We start from the raw sequence: 13,563 nt of genomic DNA on the forward strand, positions 1-13,563 counted from the left end.
GTTATCCACAGTTAGTGTATTTTGGAAAGTACCAACTACTAGAACTGAATATCTGCCTGTAACACAGTCCAGGGGAGTGGGGGCTTAGGCTTTTCTGCTTTTAAGTTCCCTGTGGCCATCCTTCAATCAGGAGTAGATCACTTGTGTGTTCTCAAATGATCCAGGGAACAGGACTTGAAGGAAAAGGGCAAGGACTTCATCACCATGCAGTTTAGCTAATCACATACAGCTAATAATCTGGGCCAGGCTTACCCAGGCTCTATCACATTAAAAATAAGCTGTAACATGGGGTGCCTGGGTGGCTCAGTTGGTTGAATGCCTGACTTCGGCTCAGGTCATGATCTCACTGTTTGTGAGTTTGAGCCCCACATCGGGCTCTGTCTGGGCTGGCAGCTCAGAGCCTGGAGCCTGCTTTGGAGTCTGTGTCTCCCTCTCTCTCTGCTCCATCCTTGCTTGCACTCTCTCTCTCAAAAATAAATAAGCATTAAAAAAATTTTTTTTTAATAAGCTGTAACAGAAAGCAACATTATGTTTCTCTTGAGTCATTCCACATAAGAGAACTGGTGGTTCTGTTTCGAGGTTTCCATTTTCCTACATGGTCTTTTTCCCCCTGTTGTATATCTTTGGTCTTTCATGACAAATCTTTTCCTCAGGTTTCTGCTGAATTTTGGTTGTTTGCTTATGTTTAAGAATAAGAGACCAGGGGCATCTGACTGCCTCAGTTGGTAGAGCATGCAACTCTTGATCTCAAGATCCTGAGTTCAAGCCCCACATTGGACATAGAGCTTACTAAAAAATAATAATAAGAGAGTAAACAGCTAATTGAAGATCTTGAACAGGCAGGTCGGGCTGGTTTGCGAACTATGTTAAAGCTAGTTTGGAGGGCATGCATAGGATTTGCTATTTACCTGAATTCAACTATCCATCCAGTCTCAGACAAAGTAAACTACAACTTAGAGAATGTTCAGAAAAACACCAGAAATCACCTTCACTGTAGGTAAGCAATCCAGTGAGAGTGGAGAGGGGCTGGAAAACTACATGTGTATAATTTTTTCTTATAAAATCACTAATCAGCTAACACTCCTTCCCTGAGAAGCAGTAAGAGAGGAAGGGAAGGTGGGAAAAAATAAGCACCGGAGGGTTACTCTTGAGAAATACTTCCATGTGGAAACGTGGATTAGGGAATTATGTTAGACTGAAAAGTACATTAGATTGAACTTGTATTTTTATTTTATTTTTTATTTTTAAGTAATCTCTGCACCCAAGGTGGGGCTTGAACCTATAATCCAGAGATCAAGAGTCACATGCTCCACCAACTAAGCCAGCGAGGTGCCCCTGAACTTAGATTTTAAATTTGTCTTTACATTTGCTTTTTTTTTTTTTTGGTCTCTTTGCTCTTTCTAAGTGGACTATGTTTAAAATCTCCATTTGATAACTCTTCATGGTTTTATCAGTTTTTCACATATTTCCACTACCTTACTACAAGTGTTGTACTTAAAATTTCTTTTTTTATAGATCACATTTTTTTCTTCAGGTTTTTTGTTTTGTTGTTTTTTCTTTTTAATTTTTGCTGCAAAAAGCTTTATTGTTGGTCCATGGCTTGGGACAGGGCTCCAGGGTGGTTAAAAAGCTACCTGGTGGCTGCAGGGAGAGGCTCAGGCACAAGCCCTGGTCCGGGGGTTACAGGCCAGAGAGGTCCTTCAAAGGCTGCCAGGCTTCAAAGGCTCCTAGTCGCGCTTGAGGGCCAGCCTTTAGAAGAGATACTCGCCCAGCCCAGCCTGGGGGCCATCCCGCCTACAGGGGTGAGTCAGGTGGTTGCCCATCTTCTTGATCCCCTTCTCATCTTGGTCCTCCAGGAAGTCACAGAGATGGGGGTCTGCGTGCGCAGAACCGAGGGCATGCAAAGCCAAAAGGGCCTGGTTCAAGTTCTTCTCCAGAACCGGGGCGGCTTCCTTGGTGTCCAGGGTTTCATTACACTCTTCCTGGAACAGCTTCTACCTGGTCCTGGTCCTGGAAGAGGGTACAGCTGCCTCATTGACTTTGCATCTTCTGGGGACACTCCACACCCTCGCACTTCTCAACCAACACTCGGAAGTGGCCCACGCCCTCCAGAGCCCCACTGTCACAGTTGAAATAGAAGACCAGAGAGGTAGGTGTCGGAGGCCTGCAGATGCATGTTGGCCAGGAGGTTGACAGCCCCCTCCACCTTGGTGAAATAATTCTGAGGAATCCGGGGAGCTCACAGTTAATGAATAATAAAGAGCTAAGCTCAAAATAGGGTGTTGGCCAGTCCCAGAGGCAAAGGATGGCTGAGAAGATGGCTCCAAAGGTTGTGACTGGAAAAAGGGTTGGAGGGTGGTCGAGAGGCTGGTAGAAGGGGCGTCCCTGCATCCATTCCATCCAGACACTGTTGAAGCAAGAGACAGATCCTCAGAGACCGCCAGATGCGTTGTCTCTTCAGGTTTGAAACCTATACATTTCTATTTTTATTCTTGTTGTGGTTACTTTTTAACCCCTAATTATGCTTGTTTCTCTACCAGTGTTTAAAGTTATCAATATTGAAGTCTTACAACCACACAAGAATGTTGGCACACTGTCATCCTCCCTGCTTTCTCCTCCAGACACTTCTCCCTACTGGTCCCCTGCCCCTATTCCTTCACCAATGTCAGTATCCCTTGAAGTTTTATTCCAGATTGTTATGGTTAATTTTTCATATTTAATATTTGCCTAGTTGAAGAAATAACTTGTTTGAAGTTACTATTTTTCCTTCATATATATGTTTTATCCATTCACTTGTATTTTTAACTATGAAACTAGTAAAATCGCATGGTTTTAGAAAATCAAATTGTGATTTAAAAAAAAAAGGAAATAAAGTAGTCCCCTACCTCACTCCAGGTTCCCAGAAGCAAACACATTTAGCTTTTCTGCTACTCTGTTTTTACCTTATTTCTAAATAATGTGCTCATCCTGTATTTCTTACAATTTTAGAGGTTGTCTCCTCCTCACCCCCCATGGAGAATTTAACTGCTTTGCACTACTATTCCACATTTTCTCTGCAGCCATTTCAGACTCAGAGATGGAAGTTTTGTGTCAAGATTGGCAAAGCAGTCACACCAGTTCTGGAGCACCCACCTGTACTGTAATTTGAGAGAGAAATAAACTTTTATTGTGTTTAAGCCACTGTATTTAGGGTGTCTTTGTTAAAGCAACTTAGTCTGTACTAAAACTGATAGAGGGATGAGCTTCTGAACATAAAAGGGTTAGACTTGGTGAGGAAGGGGAAGTAGATGAAAGTTTTAGATACAATTACCCGTTCTGCATAAAAGGCCTTAGAAAGGAACATCTGTACAATGCCAAAGATTCTTCCTTGGGCAAAGGTCATTGAACCAAATGAGTTGACCTTGGGCAAGTCACTTGAGCTTTCTCTAACCTTGGAATAAAAAGATTGAAGAAGCCCATCTATCAAGGATTCTTTCTTGCTCTGTCATTCTGTAAAGGGATATTGTTCTCGAAAAGACTAGAGAGTGATGAGGAAAGCTTCAAACATTAAGTTCCTGAATTGATCATTTAGACATGGTATAGTAGTATGTGGATCTACAGCAAGAGCAAATGTTGTGAATGGGGTCCAGGAATAGAGCTCTATTCTATCTCCGCTTGCAAACTGGTTGATTCTTAACTGACTTCATTCCTTTTTATCGAACCTTGCTAAAAGCAAAGATTGTCAGCCAATATAAACTTAGATTTTGACCTTTTCTAAACTCCTTTCCTCAGAGCTGTAGGCTTGATAATCTACCTTTCAAGTTAACACAAGTGACACTTCCCAATACACTCGGAGTCACCAGCCTTCCAGCCTGCAATATGCTTCTACCTGCCAATGCCATACATAGCTTAGATCTTTGTAATTATAGCACACCCCTTTCAGGGACCAAGTTTTCCCTTTTAGGGACTACTCTAAGCTTCTGTAACAGACCAAAAAAACAACAGTAGCTAAAGAAAGATAAATATTTTTCTCATATAACAGTCTAGGGCCTGTTAGGCAGCTTCTCTTCACAAGGTAATTAAATTCAAGGCCAAGGTGCCTTCTATGTTACTGCTCTAAAAAATCTCATGAGTCCTTTTTTTATTTTTAAAGTAACATTTACTTTTTAAAGTTTATTTATTTTGAGAGAGAGAGAGCACGCTTGCATGAGGGGCAGAGAGACAGGGAGGGAGAGAGAAAATCCCAAGCAAGCTCCACACTCAGTGCTGAGCCTGATGCGGGCCTAAACCCACAAACCATGAGATCATGACCTGAGCTGAAATCAAGAGTCAGACACAACTGACTGAGCCACCCAGGCGCCCCTCTCATGAGTCTTTCTAATCCTCATGGTTTAAACTGGCTCACCACCATCACAACTGAGTTCAGGACTAGGAGAAAGAAAGTCAAGGGCAAGTAAGAGAAGCAAACAGCTTCTCTTTAAGAATTTACCTAATTAGGCACACCTGGGTGGCTCAGTCGGTTAAGCGTCCCACTTCGGATCAGGTCATGATCTCACAGTTCTTGAGTTTGAGCCCCGTGTCAGGATCTGTGCTGGCTACTCAGAGACTGGAGCCTGCTTCGGATTTGGATTCTGTGTCTCCCTCTCTCTCTGCCTCTTCCCCGCTCAGGCGCGCGCGCTCTCTCTCTCTCTCTCTCTCTCTCACTCTCTCTCTCTCTCTCAAATAAACATTAAAAAAAGTATTTACCTAATACAGAGCTTGCCTAACTTCCGTGTCTCTGTGGAATAAATATAGTAAAAGATTTGATAGTAAAAATAGCAAAAAGTCAGAGTTGATACAATTAGAAAAAAACTGACAGCCACTCAATCATCAGATCTCATTATAGTAATTTACCCATTTGAATAGAGCTTTATTTTTTCTGTCCTTTCTAACATTTAGTTTTAGTCCTCAGATTAGACACATTGCGAGTGAAAATTAAAAGTAATTGACATGGAAGCACCTGAGTGGCTTCGTTGGTTAAGCCTCTGGCTTGGGCTCAGGTCATGATCTCACAGTTAGTGGGTTCAAGCCCCACATTGGGCTCTCTGCTGTCAGCACAGAGCCAGCTTTAGATCCTCTGTCTCCCTTTCTGCCCTCCTGCCCCCCCCACAAACATTAAAACATATTTATAAAAAATAAAAATTAAAAAAGTAATTGACATGGGGGGCACCTGGGTGGCTCAGATCATTAAGCATCCGACTCTTGATTTCCTCTCTTGATTTCCTCTCAGGTTGTGATCTCACCATTTGGTTCATGAGTTCTAGCCCCATAATGGGCTCTTCCCTGACAATGCAGAGCCTGCTTGGGATTCTCTCTCTCTCTCTCTCTCTCTCTCTCTCTCTCTCTCTCTCTCTCAAAATAAATTTAAAAAAAAGTAATTGATGGCACAAAAACAGACACCCAGATCAATGGAACAGAATAGAGAACCCAGAAATGGACCCACAAACATATGGCCAGCTAATCTTTGACAAAGCAGGAAAGAATATCCAATGGAATAAAGACAGTCTCTTCAGCAAGTGGTGCTGGGAAAACTGGACAGCGACAAGCAGAAGAGTGAACCTGGACCACTTTCTTACACCATACACAAAAAATAAACTCAAAATGGATGAAAGACCTAAATGTAAGACAGGAAGCCATCAAAATCCTCAAGGAGAAAGCAGGCAAAAACCTCTTTGATCTTGGCCGCAACAACTTCTTAACACATCTTCAGAGGCAAGGGAAACAAAAGGAAACATGAACTATTGGGACCTCATCAAAATAAAAAGCTTCTGCACAACGAAGGAAACAATCAACAAAACTAAAAGGCATCCGACAGAATGGGAGAAGATATTTGCAAATGACATACCAGATAAAGGGTTAGTATCCAAAATCTATAAGGAACTTATCAAACTCAACACCAAAAAAACAAATAATTCAGTGAAGAAATGGGCAAAAGACGTGAATAGACACTTCTCCAAAGAAGACATCCAGGTAGCCAACCAAACATGAAAAATGTTCAACATCACTCATCATCAGGGAAATACCAAAACCACAATGAGATACCACCTCCCACCTGTCAGAATGGCTAACATGAACAGCTCAGGCAACAACAGATGTTGGTGAGGATGAGGAGAAAGAGGATCTCTTTTGCATTGCTGGTGGGAATGCAAGCTGATGCAGCCACTCTGGAAAACAGTATGGAGGTTCCTCAAAAATTAAAAAGAGAACTATCCCACAACCCAGCAATTGCACTACCAGATATTTATCCAAGGGATACAGAAATGCTGTTTTACAGGGACACATGCACCCCGATGTTCATAGCAGCAGTATCAACAATAGCCAGGGTATGGAAAAGAGTCCAACTGTCCATCAATGGATGAATGGATAAAGAAGAGGTGGTATATATATACAATGGAGTATTACTCAGCAAGCAAAAAGAATGAAATCTTGTCATTTGTAACTACGTGGATGGAACTAGAGGGTATTATGCTAAGCGAAATTAGTCAGAGAAAGACAAATATCATATGACTTCACTCATATGAGGACTTTAAGACACAGAACAGATGAACATAAGGGAAGGGAAGCAAAAATAATAAAAAACAGGGAGGGGGACAAAACATTAAGAGACTCTTAAATATGGAGAACAAACAGGGTTACTGGAGGGGTTATGGGAGGGGGGGTGGGCTAAATGGTTAAGGGGCATTAAGGAATCTGCTCCTGAAATCATTGTTGCACTATATGCTAATTTGGATTGAAATTTAAAAAATAAAATTAAAAAAAGTAATTGACACATAGTAGTATTTACCCTACAAGACTGAGACTTATATATCTTACTTGTTTCCCAGTAATAGTAGTTACCACAGTAACACATGTGGAACCTATCAATGTGAATGAACACTGAATTTCTAACCCAGAGCTATTTACGTTTTTCAAGAGATGCCTCCTGATAATAATGACAACGCTTCACCCAAGATACTTCTTGTGTCCTTCTAAATGATACAACTTTACCATTCTACCTAACCTAAGCACCTATACCAAAGTGACCTATACCGCCAACTATTTCATCCATGGTTGATCCGAGTTCTTTTATCTCCCTTGTTCCTATTTCCTCTAGAGTCAAGAGTTGGTCACTTAAGATCCGGTCGGGAGGATCTGGTTGCTAAGAAACAAGACGCTGGGGGGTGAAGACGCTGCACTGCGACAAGCCCAGGAGTGAAAGCGAGAGGGGGAAGGGAAAGGCAAAGGCACTGGACTGCGGCCCGAGCTGCAGCCGCTTCCCTGGCCACCCGTCCCCGCCCTGCAGGAGCTAGTTGTTCATTGGTTCCGCCGCTGTAGCGCTGGCCTGTGATTGGTTGGACGGCGTGGGGGCCGGCGGTACCCTGCGAGCAGGAGGGGCGATGCGTGTGAGTACCGTGGCCATGCTTGCGGGCCGGGTAGCTGGAGCTTAATGGCGCGAGGACAGTCTGTGCCGGCCGCTGCAGGTGACAAAGGCGTAGTGAGGGCCACCACGGCCCCGAGCAGGTGAGCGACACGTCGAGGGGCCTGGGGTGCCGGCGGGGGTGGGGTGGGGGGCGGGAAGTGCGGCAAGGGGCGGTACCGTTGGCAGTCAGCGGCTTCATCCCGCGGCCTCCTCCTCCGCCCGTCCGGGCCGGGGTCCCGTTCTCCCAAGCGCCCCCGAACGTCCGTCCCCACGCCCAGCCTGCAGCCCGCCGTCCTTCCCAGCCCCAGGTCCCTGCTGCCTGTCCCTGCCGCACCACCAGCAGAGGGAACCCCGGTGTCCGTCCGCCGGGCCGCGCCCTGTGTTTGCCAGCATCTTCCCTCAGCCTTGCCCCCCTGCCCGGCGCCTTTGTCAGTCCCCAACCCGCTCCACGCCCGGGGAGTTTCTACCCCTACGGGAAAGGCGGGGACACCAAAGGCTGAGGAACTCTGAGGACGCTCCTCGCAGTGAGGTCTGCGCCCAAGGTTTGCACGGCTTTGATCTATTTATCCTGGGTTGCAGATGTGATTTTTTCGTTCCCGGTGAAAGCCAACTGCCTCGGTTCTCGTTTGTGGTCAGGAAGCGTGGACACAAGGCTTCTCCCCTGGAGCAGGATGACTCTGTTCTCTCCCGATCTCAGTTACGCCAAAGGCCTTTGACCTACCTACCCTACCGGCCCCTTCGTTTAGCGTCTTTCCTCTACCTAAGGAAAAAAGCTTTGTCTACAAAAGCCTTTTTCTATTCGGAAAAAAAAAAAAAAAAAAAAAAAATCAGATGCCAGTGGTGTACTTCCATTTGGTCTTAATTAATTAGATTAGTTTTATTAAAACATTTAAATAAATCAAGATTGTGGAATGGGGTGGGGGGAGTAGGACACGAAGAGTTCTTAAAAAGTGTAGTGCATTAAATAGAATGTTTATTTCTGGTAAATAACACGTTTGACCTTAAGCATTAATTAACATTAAAAAAATAATTTATTGGGGCGCCTAGGTGGCTCAGTCGGTTAGGCGGCCGACTTCGGCTCAGGTCATGATCTTGCGGTTCTTGAGTTCTAGCCCCGCGTCGGGCTCTGTGCTGACAGCTCAGAGCCTGGAGCCTGCTTCATATTCTGTGTCTCCCTCTCTCTGACCCTCCCCTGTTCATGCTCTGCCTCTCGCTGTCTGAAAAATAAATAAACGTTAAAAAAAAATAATAAAAAATAATTTATCATGAATGGGACTAGATTTAGTAGTAGTGTAATTTGAACTTCAAGTGTTTTCTTATTGCCAGTTTTTGATAAGTCTGTACTTTTCTTTCCAGAATGTAGTGCACTATGACAGCTATTCCAAGAGAATTTATGAGAATATCGTGTATATTATAAATGAATATTACATGTGAAATATATACAAAAAATTTTAAGTGTTTGATATGGACAGTATTTTTAATTAGCTAACAAGTGCCAGCACTTTGCAGGCCACAATAAATATTTTAGAACTTTTAAATGAATATTTTTGAAAGTGAAGAAAAAAAAAGCACCCAAATCCTTGCCCTGAATTGTGGATTAGACTGTTTTCTACTGAGGTCCAAACAAATTATAATGAAATACTCTATGTTCTAACATACATTTCAAATTGTGTGGTATGAAAAGTGACGATGTGCTAGGCATACAAGTGGAGAACAATAAAGCTTTGTAAAATCTGTGTTCACCTGGGCTCAAAGAAGTGTTTTACAATTATTAAACTGCAGTTAGCCCTTGAAAATGCAGGGGTTGGAGTGTTGACCACCTTCAGTCGAAAATACTCATGTTAACTTTCAACTCCCTCACAACTTAAGCACTAATAGCGTACTGTTGACCACAAACCTTACTGATAACATAGTCTATTAACACGTATTTTGTATATAATATACTGTATTCTCACAATAAAGAAAACTAAAGAGAAGAAAATGTTATTAAGAAAATCATAAGGTCAGCTGGGACGTTTGGGTGGCTCAGTTGGTTAAGTGTCTGACTTCAGCTCAGGTCATGATCTTGCAGTTTGTGAGTTCAGGCCCTGCGTCAGGCTCTGTGCTGACAGCTTGGAGCCTGGAGCCTGCTCTTGATTCTGTATCTCCCTCTCTCTCTCTGCTCACGCTCTGTCTCTCTCTGTTGCAAAAATAAATAAACATTAAAAAAAAGAAAATCATAAGGAAGAGCAAATACATTTATAGTCCAGTATTGTACTGAAGGAAGTCTGAGTGTAAGTGGATCAGTACACTCAAACCTGTACTGTTCAAGGGCCAGTTGTACTCAATAAATAACAATTATTATGTGTGTTCTTCCTCTGCTCCTCCATGGCTCCCCTGTGCTTTGGTTCTCAGCAAATGATATTAAAATTACCTGTTTGTCTGCTAATATCCCTCACCAGACCATAAATTCCTTGAGGATAGGGACCATGCCATATTTATTTTTGTATCCACAATGCTTGGCACATAGTTGAATCTCACTAAATGTTTATTGAACTACATTTATTTGGGAAGCTTTCTAGAGCCCTTTTTCTTGGTGATTCTATTGCTTGAAGATCTTGGACTCCCTTGGTCACTGGACATGTCATTCAAGGGCTCCTGGACTGAATTAGAGGATGCGATGGGAGGACAGATGGGTGGGGAGCCAGGTGAAGAAGCAAGGGAAGCCTCCACGGGGCAGGAGTGACTGCGTACGTGCATATAGGTGCTTTTTATATTTGAGTGGCAGGGTGTGTTTGGATGTGTGTAAGGATTAAGCCTTATCAGGCCAATTGTCATGTTTTTCCTGAAGACAAGGAAGAACACTCCAAAAACTCAAATTTCTAGAAATAATACTAATTACAATTGTTGCTATAATCTTCCCACAATTTATAACTAATAATCACATGGCATAATAACAATGATTATGCTTATCCTATCGTGTCAGATTAACTTGTTTTTAAATTTCATTTGATTACATTAGTAAAATTTAAATATACTCAGTCTTCATTGTAGGGTGGACATTCACTCACAAAAGAATAAAGGAAATATTGCTTAGGACTAGAATGAAATTATAATTCTTTTAATGAGCTTTATTTTTTTGTTTGTGTGTGTTTGTGGTTTATTTGTTTTTTTTTTTTTTTTTTACAGTTAAACTCCACCATCTGTGAATTGCCAATCAATGTACAAATAAGGCACACTTATGGATTTTTTTTAAGGAAGATATATTGTATTCAACTTCCCCCCCAGTGTTTTATTATGAAAAATTTTAAACATATAGCAAGGTCAAAAGAATGTTATAGTGAACACCTGTATACATACCCACCACTTCTACTACCATTAATATTTTATTATACTTTTTATCACATAATTTATCCATCTGTCCATCCACCAATCCATAATATTGAAATGCTATAATATTTGAAGAGATTTGAGCCGTATATTCCATGTGTATTTTAGGTCACTTTTATTCTTCCTTTATAGGTAGCATATAATTCTTAGGAATAAATTGTAACTGATTTATAATGTCCTAAAAACTCTTGGATTTCATATGTAAATAAATCTATTTGTCTTTATTTCTAGTTCCAAAAGATGAGTCGTGGATATTCAGAGAACAACAATTTCTTGAACAATAACAACCAAATGGTGTTGGACATGATCCTTTATCCATTAATTGGAATCCATCAGACCATCAACTGGGAAACTGTGGCAAGGCTTGTGCCTGGGTTAACACCCAAAGAGGTAAATAACCATCCTCTAGATAGCTCCTGGAAAAATCAGAAAAAGTGACCAATTTAAAGAAACAGCTAGTGGGGCACAGTCAGTTAAGCATCTGACTCTTGATTTTGGCTCAGGTCATGATCTCACGGTTGGTGAGTTTGAGCCTGGTTTGTGAGTTTGAGCCTGGTTCATGAGTTTAAGCCCCATGTGGGGCTCCACAGCACTGACAGTGCAGAGCTTGCTTCATATCCTCTGTCCCCCTCTTTCTGCCCCTCCCCTGCTCACACATCAGCTTGCTCGCTCATGCTCTCTCACTCTCTCTCAAAAATAAATAAACTCGGGGTGCCTGGGTGGCTCAGTCGGTTAAGTGTCTGACTTCAGCTTGGGTCATGATCTCACAGTTTGTTAGTTCGAGCTCCGCGTCAGGCTCTTTGCAGACAGTTCGGAGCCTGGAGCCTGCTTCTGATTCTGTGTTTTCCTCTCTCTTCTCCTCCCCCACTCATACACGAGCTCTGTCTCTCAAAATAAATAAACATTAAAGCCTTTAAATAAATAAATACATACATAAATAAATACGTAAACTTAAAAAAAGAAGAAACGCTACTCCTGAAATCATTGTTGTACTATATGCTAACTTGGGTGTAAATTAAAAAAACAAACAAAAATTTAAAAAAAGAAAGAAATGGCTACTAAGAGAAAAACATTTGAATTTTACATATACATATGTGTGAATACTGAATGTGCATATGATATGATTTGACTAGATACAAACTGCATAAATTATTATTTATGTACATTACCCAAACACCTCGTACATTAACACACCTGGTATGTTTAAATTCAACCAATTGTCGGGGCGCCTGGGTGGCGCAGTCGGTTAAGCGTCCGACTTCAGCCAGGTCACGATCTCGCGGTCCGTGAGTTCGAGCCCCGCGTCGGGCTCTGGGCTGATGGCTCAGAGCCTGGAGCCTGTTTCCGATTCTGTGTCTCCCTCTCTCTCTGCCCCTCCCCCGTTCATGCTCTCTCTCTGTCCCAAAAATAAATAAATGTTGAAAAAAAAAATTTTTTTTTTAAATTCAACCAATTGTTTATGTAACAACTGAAAGTTCACTAATACATAAATTTAAGTAACAAAACTGTTACTGGAAAATTATGGGTAGATAAAATTTTTGTAAATCAAGTCATATGTTATTAAATCCCTAATGCTATGCTTCTCAAATTTGAGTGATGGACAGATCTTTTTAAAGGAAAACCTTGAGAACTCCCAGTGTTGACTTAAAGTATTTTTTTAATGTTTATTTTCTTTATTCTGAGAGAACATGAGCAGGGGAGGGGCAGAGAGAAAAGGAGAGAGAGAATCCCAAGCAGGCTCCACACCATCAGCACAGAGCCTGACATGGAGCTTAATCTCACAAACAGTAACATCAGGATGTGAATCAAAATCAAGAGTTGGATGCTTAACAGACTGAGCCACCCAGGTGCCCCTTAAATTATTTTTATTATAATGTAAATAAAATGTCCACTAATAATACTAGTTGTAAACACACCTATATACCCATAAACCAAATTTGCATATTATAGACACAAGTGAGAACTAAAAACAACACACTTCAAACTAAAATGGTTAGTTAGGGATGCCTTGGTAGCCCAGCTGGTTGAGCATCCAGCTTGATTTTGGCTCAGGTCGTGATTCCAGGGTTGTGGATCCAACCCCTCATCAGGCTCCACCCTGAGCATGGAGCGTGCTTGGTATTTTCTCTCTCTCTCTCTCTGCCCCTGTCCCCTGCTCATGCTCTTTGTCTCTAAAACTAAAAAAAATAGGGTCCCCTGGGTGGCTCAGTTGGTAGACTCCCAACTTCAGCTCAGGTCATGATCTCACAGTATGTGGGTTCAAGCCCTGTATCCAGCGCTGAGCCTTCTTGGGATTCTCTCCCTCTGCCCCTTCCCCTCTCACGCTTGTGTTCTCTCTCTCTCTCTCTCTCTCTCTCTCTCTCTCTCTCAAAATAAGTAAAGAAACCTTTAAAAAAAATAAAAAAATAAAAATAATAATGGTTACCTAATGTGGTAAAGTAATAGTGTTTTGCTGAAATTGAATTGCTGATTACAAGGCAAATATTGTGTGATCTGTCATGGCACAAAATATTTTGCATTTAGCTTATATTGCCTTGTACCTTTCAAAGACTTCATCCTTCCTCCACTTTTCTCTCTTTAACCTCCTATGAAGACTTACATTGCACCATGACATTACTAGCCTTCCCCTGACACCACTACCTCCCTCCTCTATCAAGTCCCTTCCCTATCTTATCCTTTTAAAAATTAACCTTAGATGGGGTCCCTGGGTGGCTCAGTTGGTTAAGCATCTGACTTGATGATTCTCATGGCTCGTGAGTTCAAGCCCCACATTGGGC

At 42.0% G+C, this 13,563-nt stretch overlaps 1 protein-coding gene and 1 pseudogene across 2 annotated transcripts in view; one reads left to right on the forward strand and one right to left on the reverse strand.

The window, feature by feature from the left end:
* Window positions 1-1,370: 1,370 nt before the first annotated feature.
* LOC109498521 lies at window positions 1,371-7,066 on the reverse strand (annotated as a pseudogene).
* Window positions 7,067-7,359: 293 nt separating this feature from the next.
* Window positions 7,360-13,563, forward strand: part of SANBR (SANT and BTB domain regulator of CSR) — a 68,775-nt gene continuing 62,571 nt past the window's right edge. For both annotated transcript variants that reach the window (XM_023251689.2, XR_006595599.1), the window contains exons 1-2: window positions 7,360-7,518; window positions 11,018-11,176. In XM_023251689.2, the coding sequence (XP_023107457.1) occupies window positions 11,027-11,176 (150 nt within the window). In that variant the 5' untranslated portion in view covers window positions 7,360-7,518; window positions 11,018-11,026. The remainder of the gene's footprint in view (window positions 7,519-11,017; window positions 11,177-13,563) is intronic.

The sequence above is a fragment of the Felis catus genome, chromosome A3 (assembly GCF_018350175.1).
Source record: "Felis catus isolate Fca126 chromosome A3, F.catus_Fca126_mat1.0, whole genome shotgun sequence".
NCBI classification, from domain to species: Eukaryota; Metazoa; Chordata; class Mammalia; order Carnivora; family Felidae; genus Felis; species Felis catus.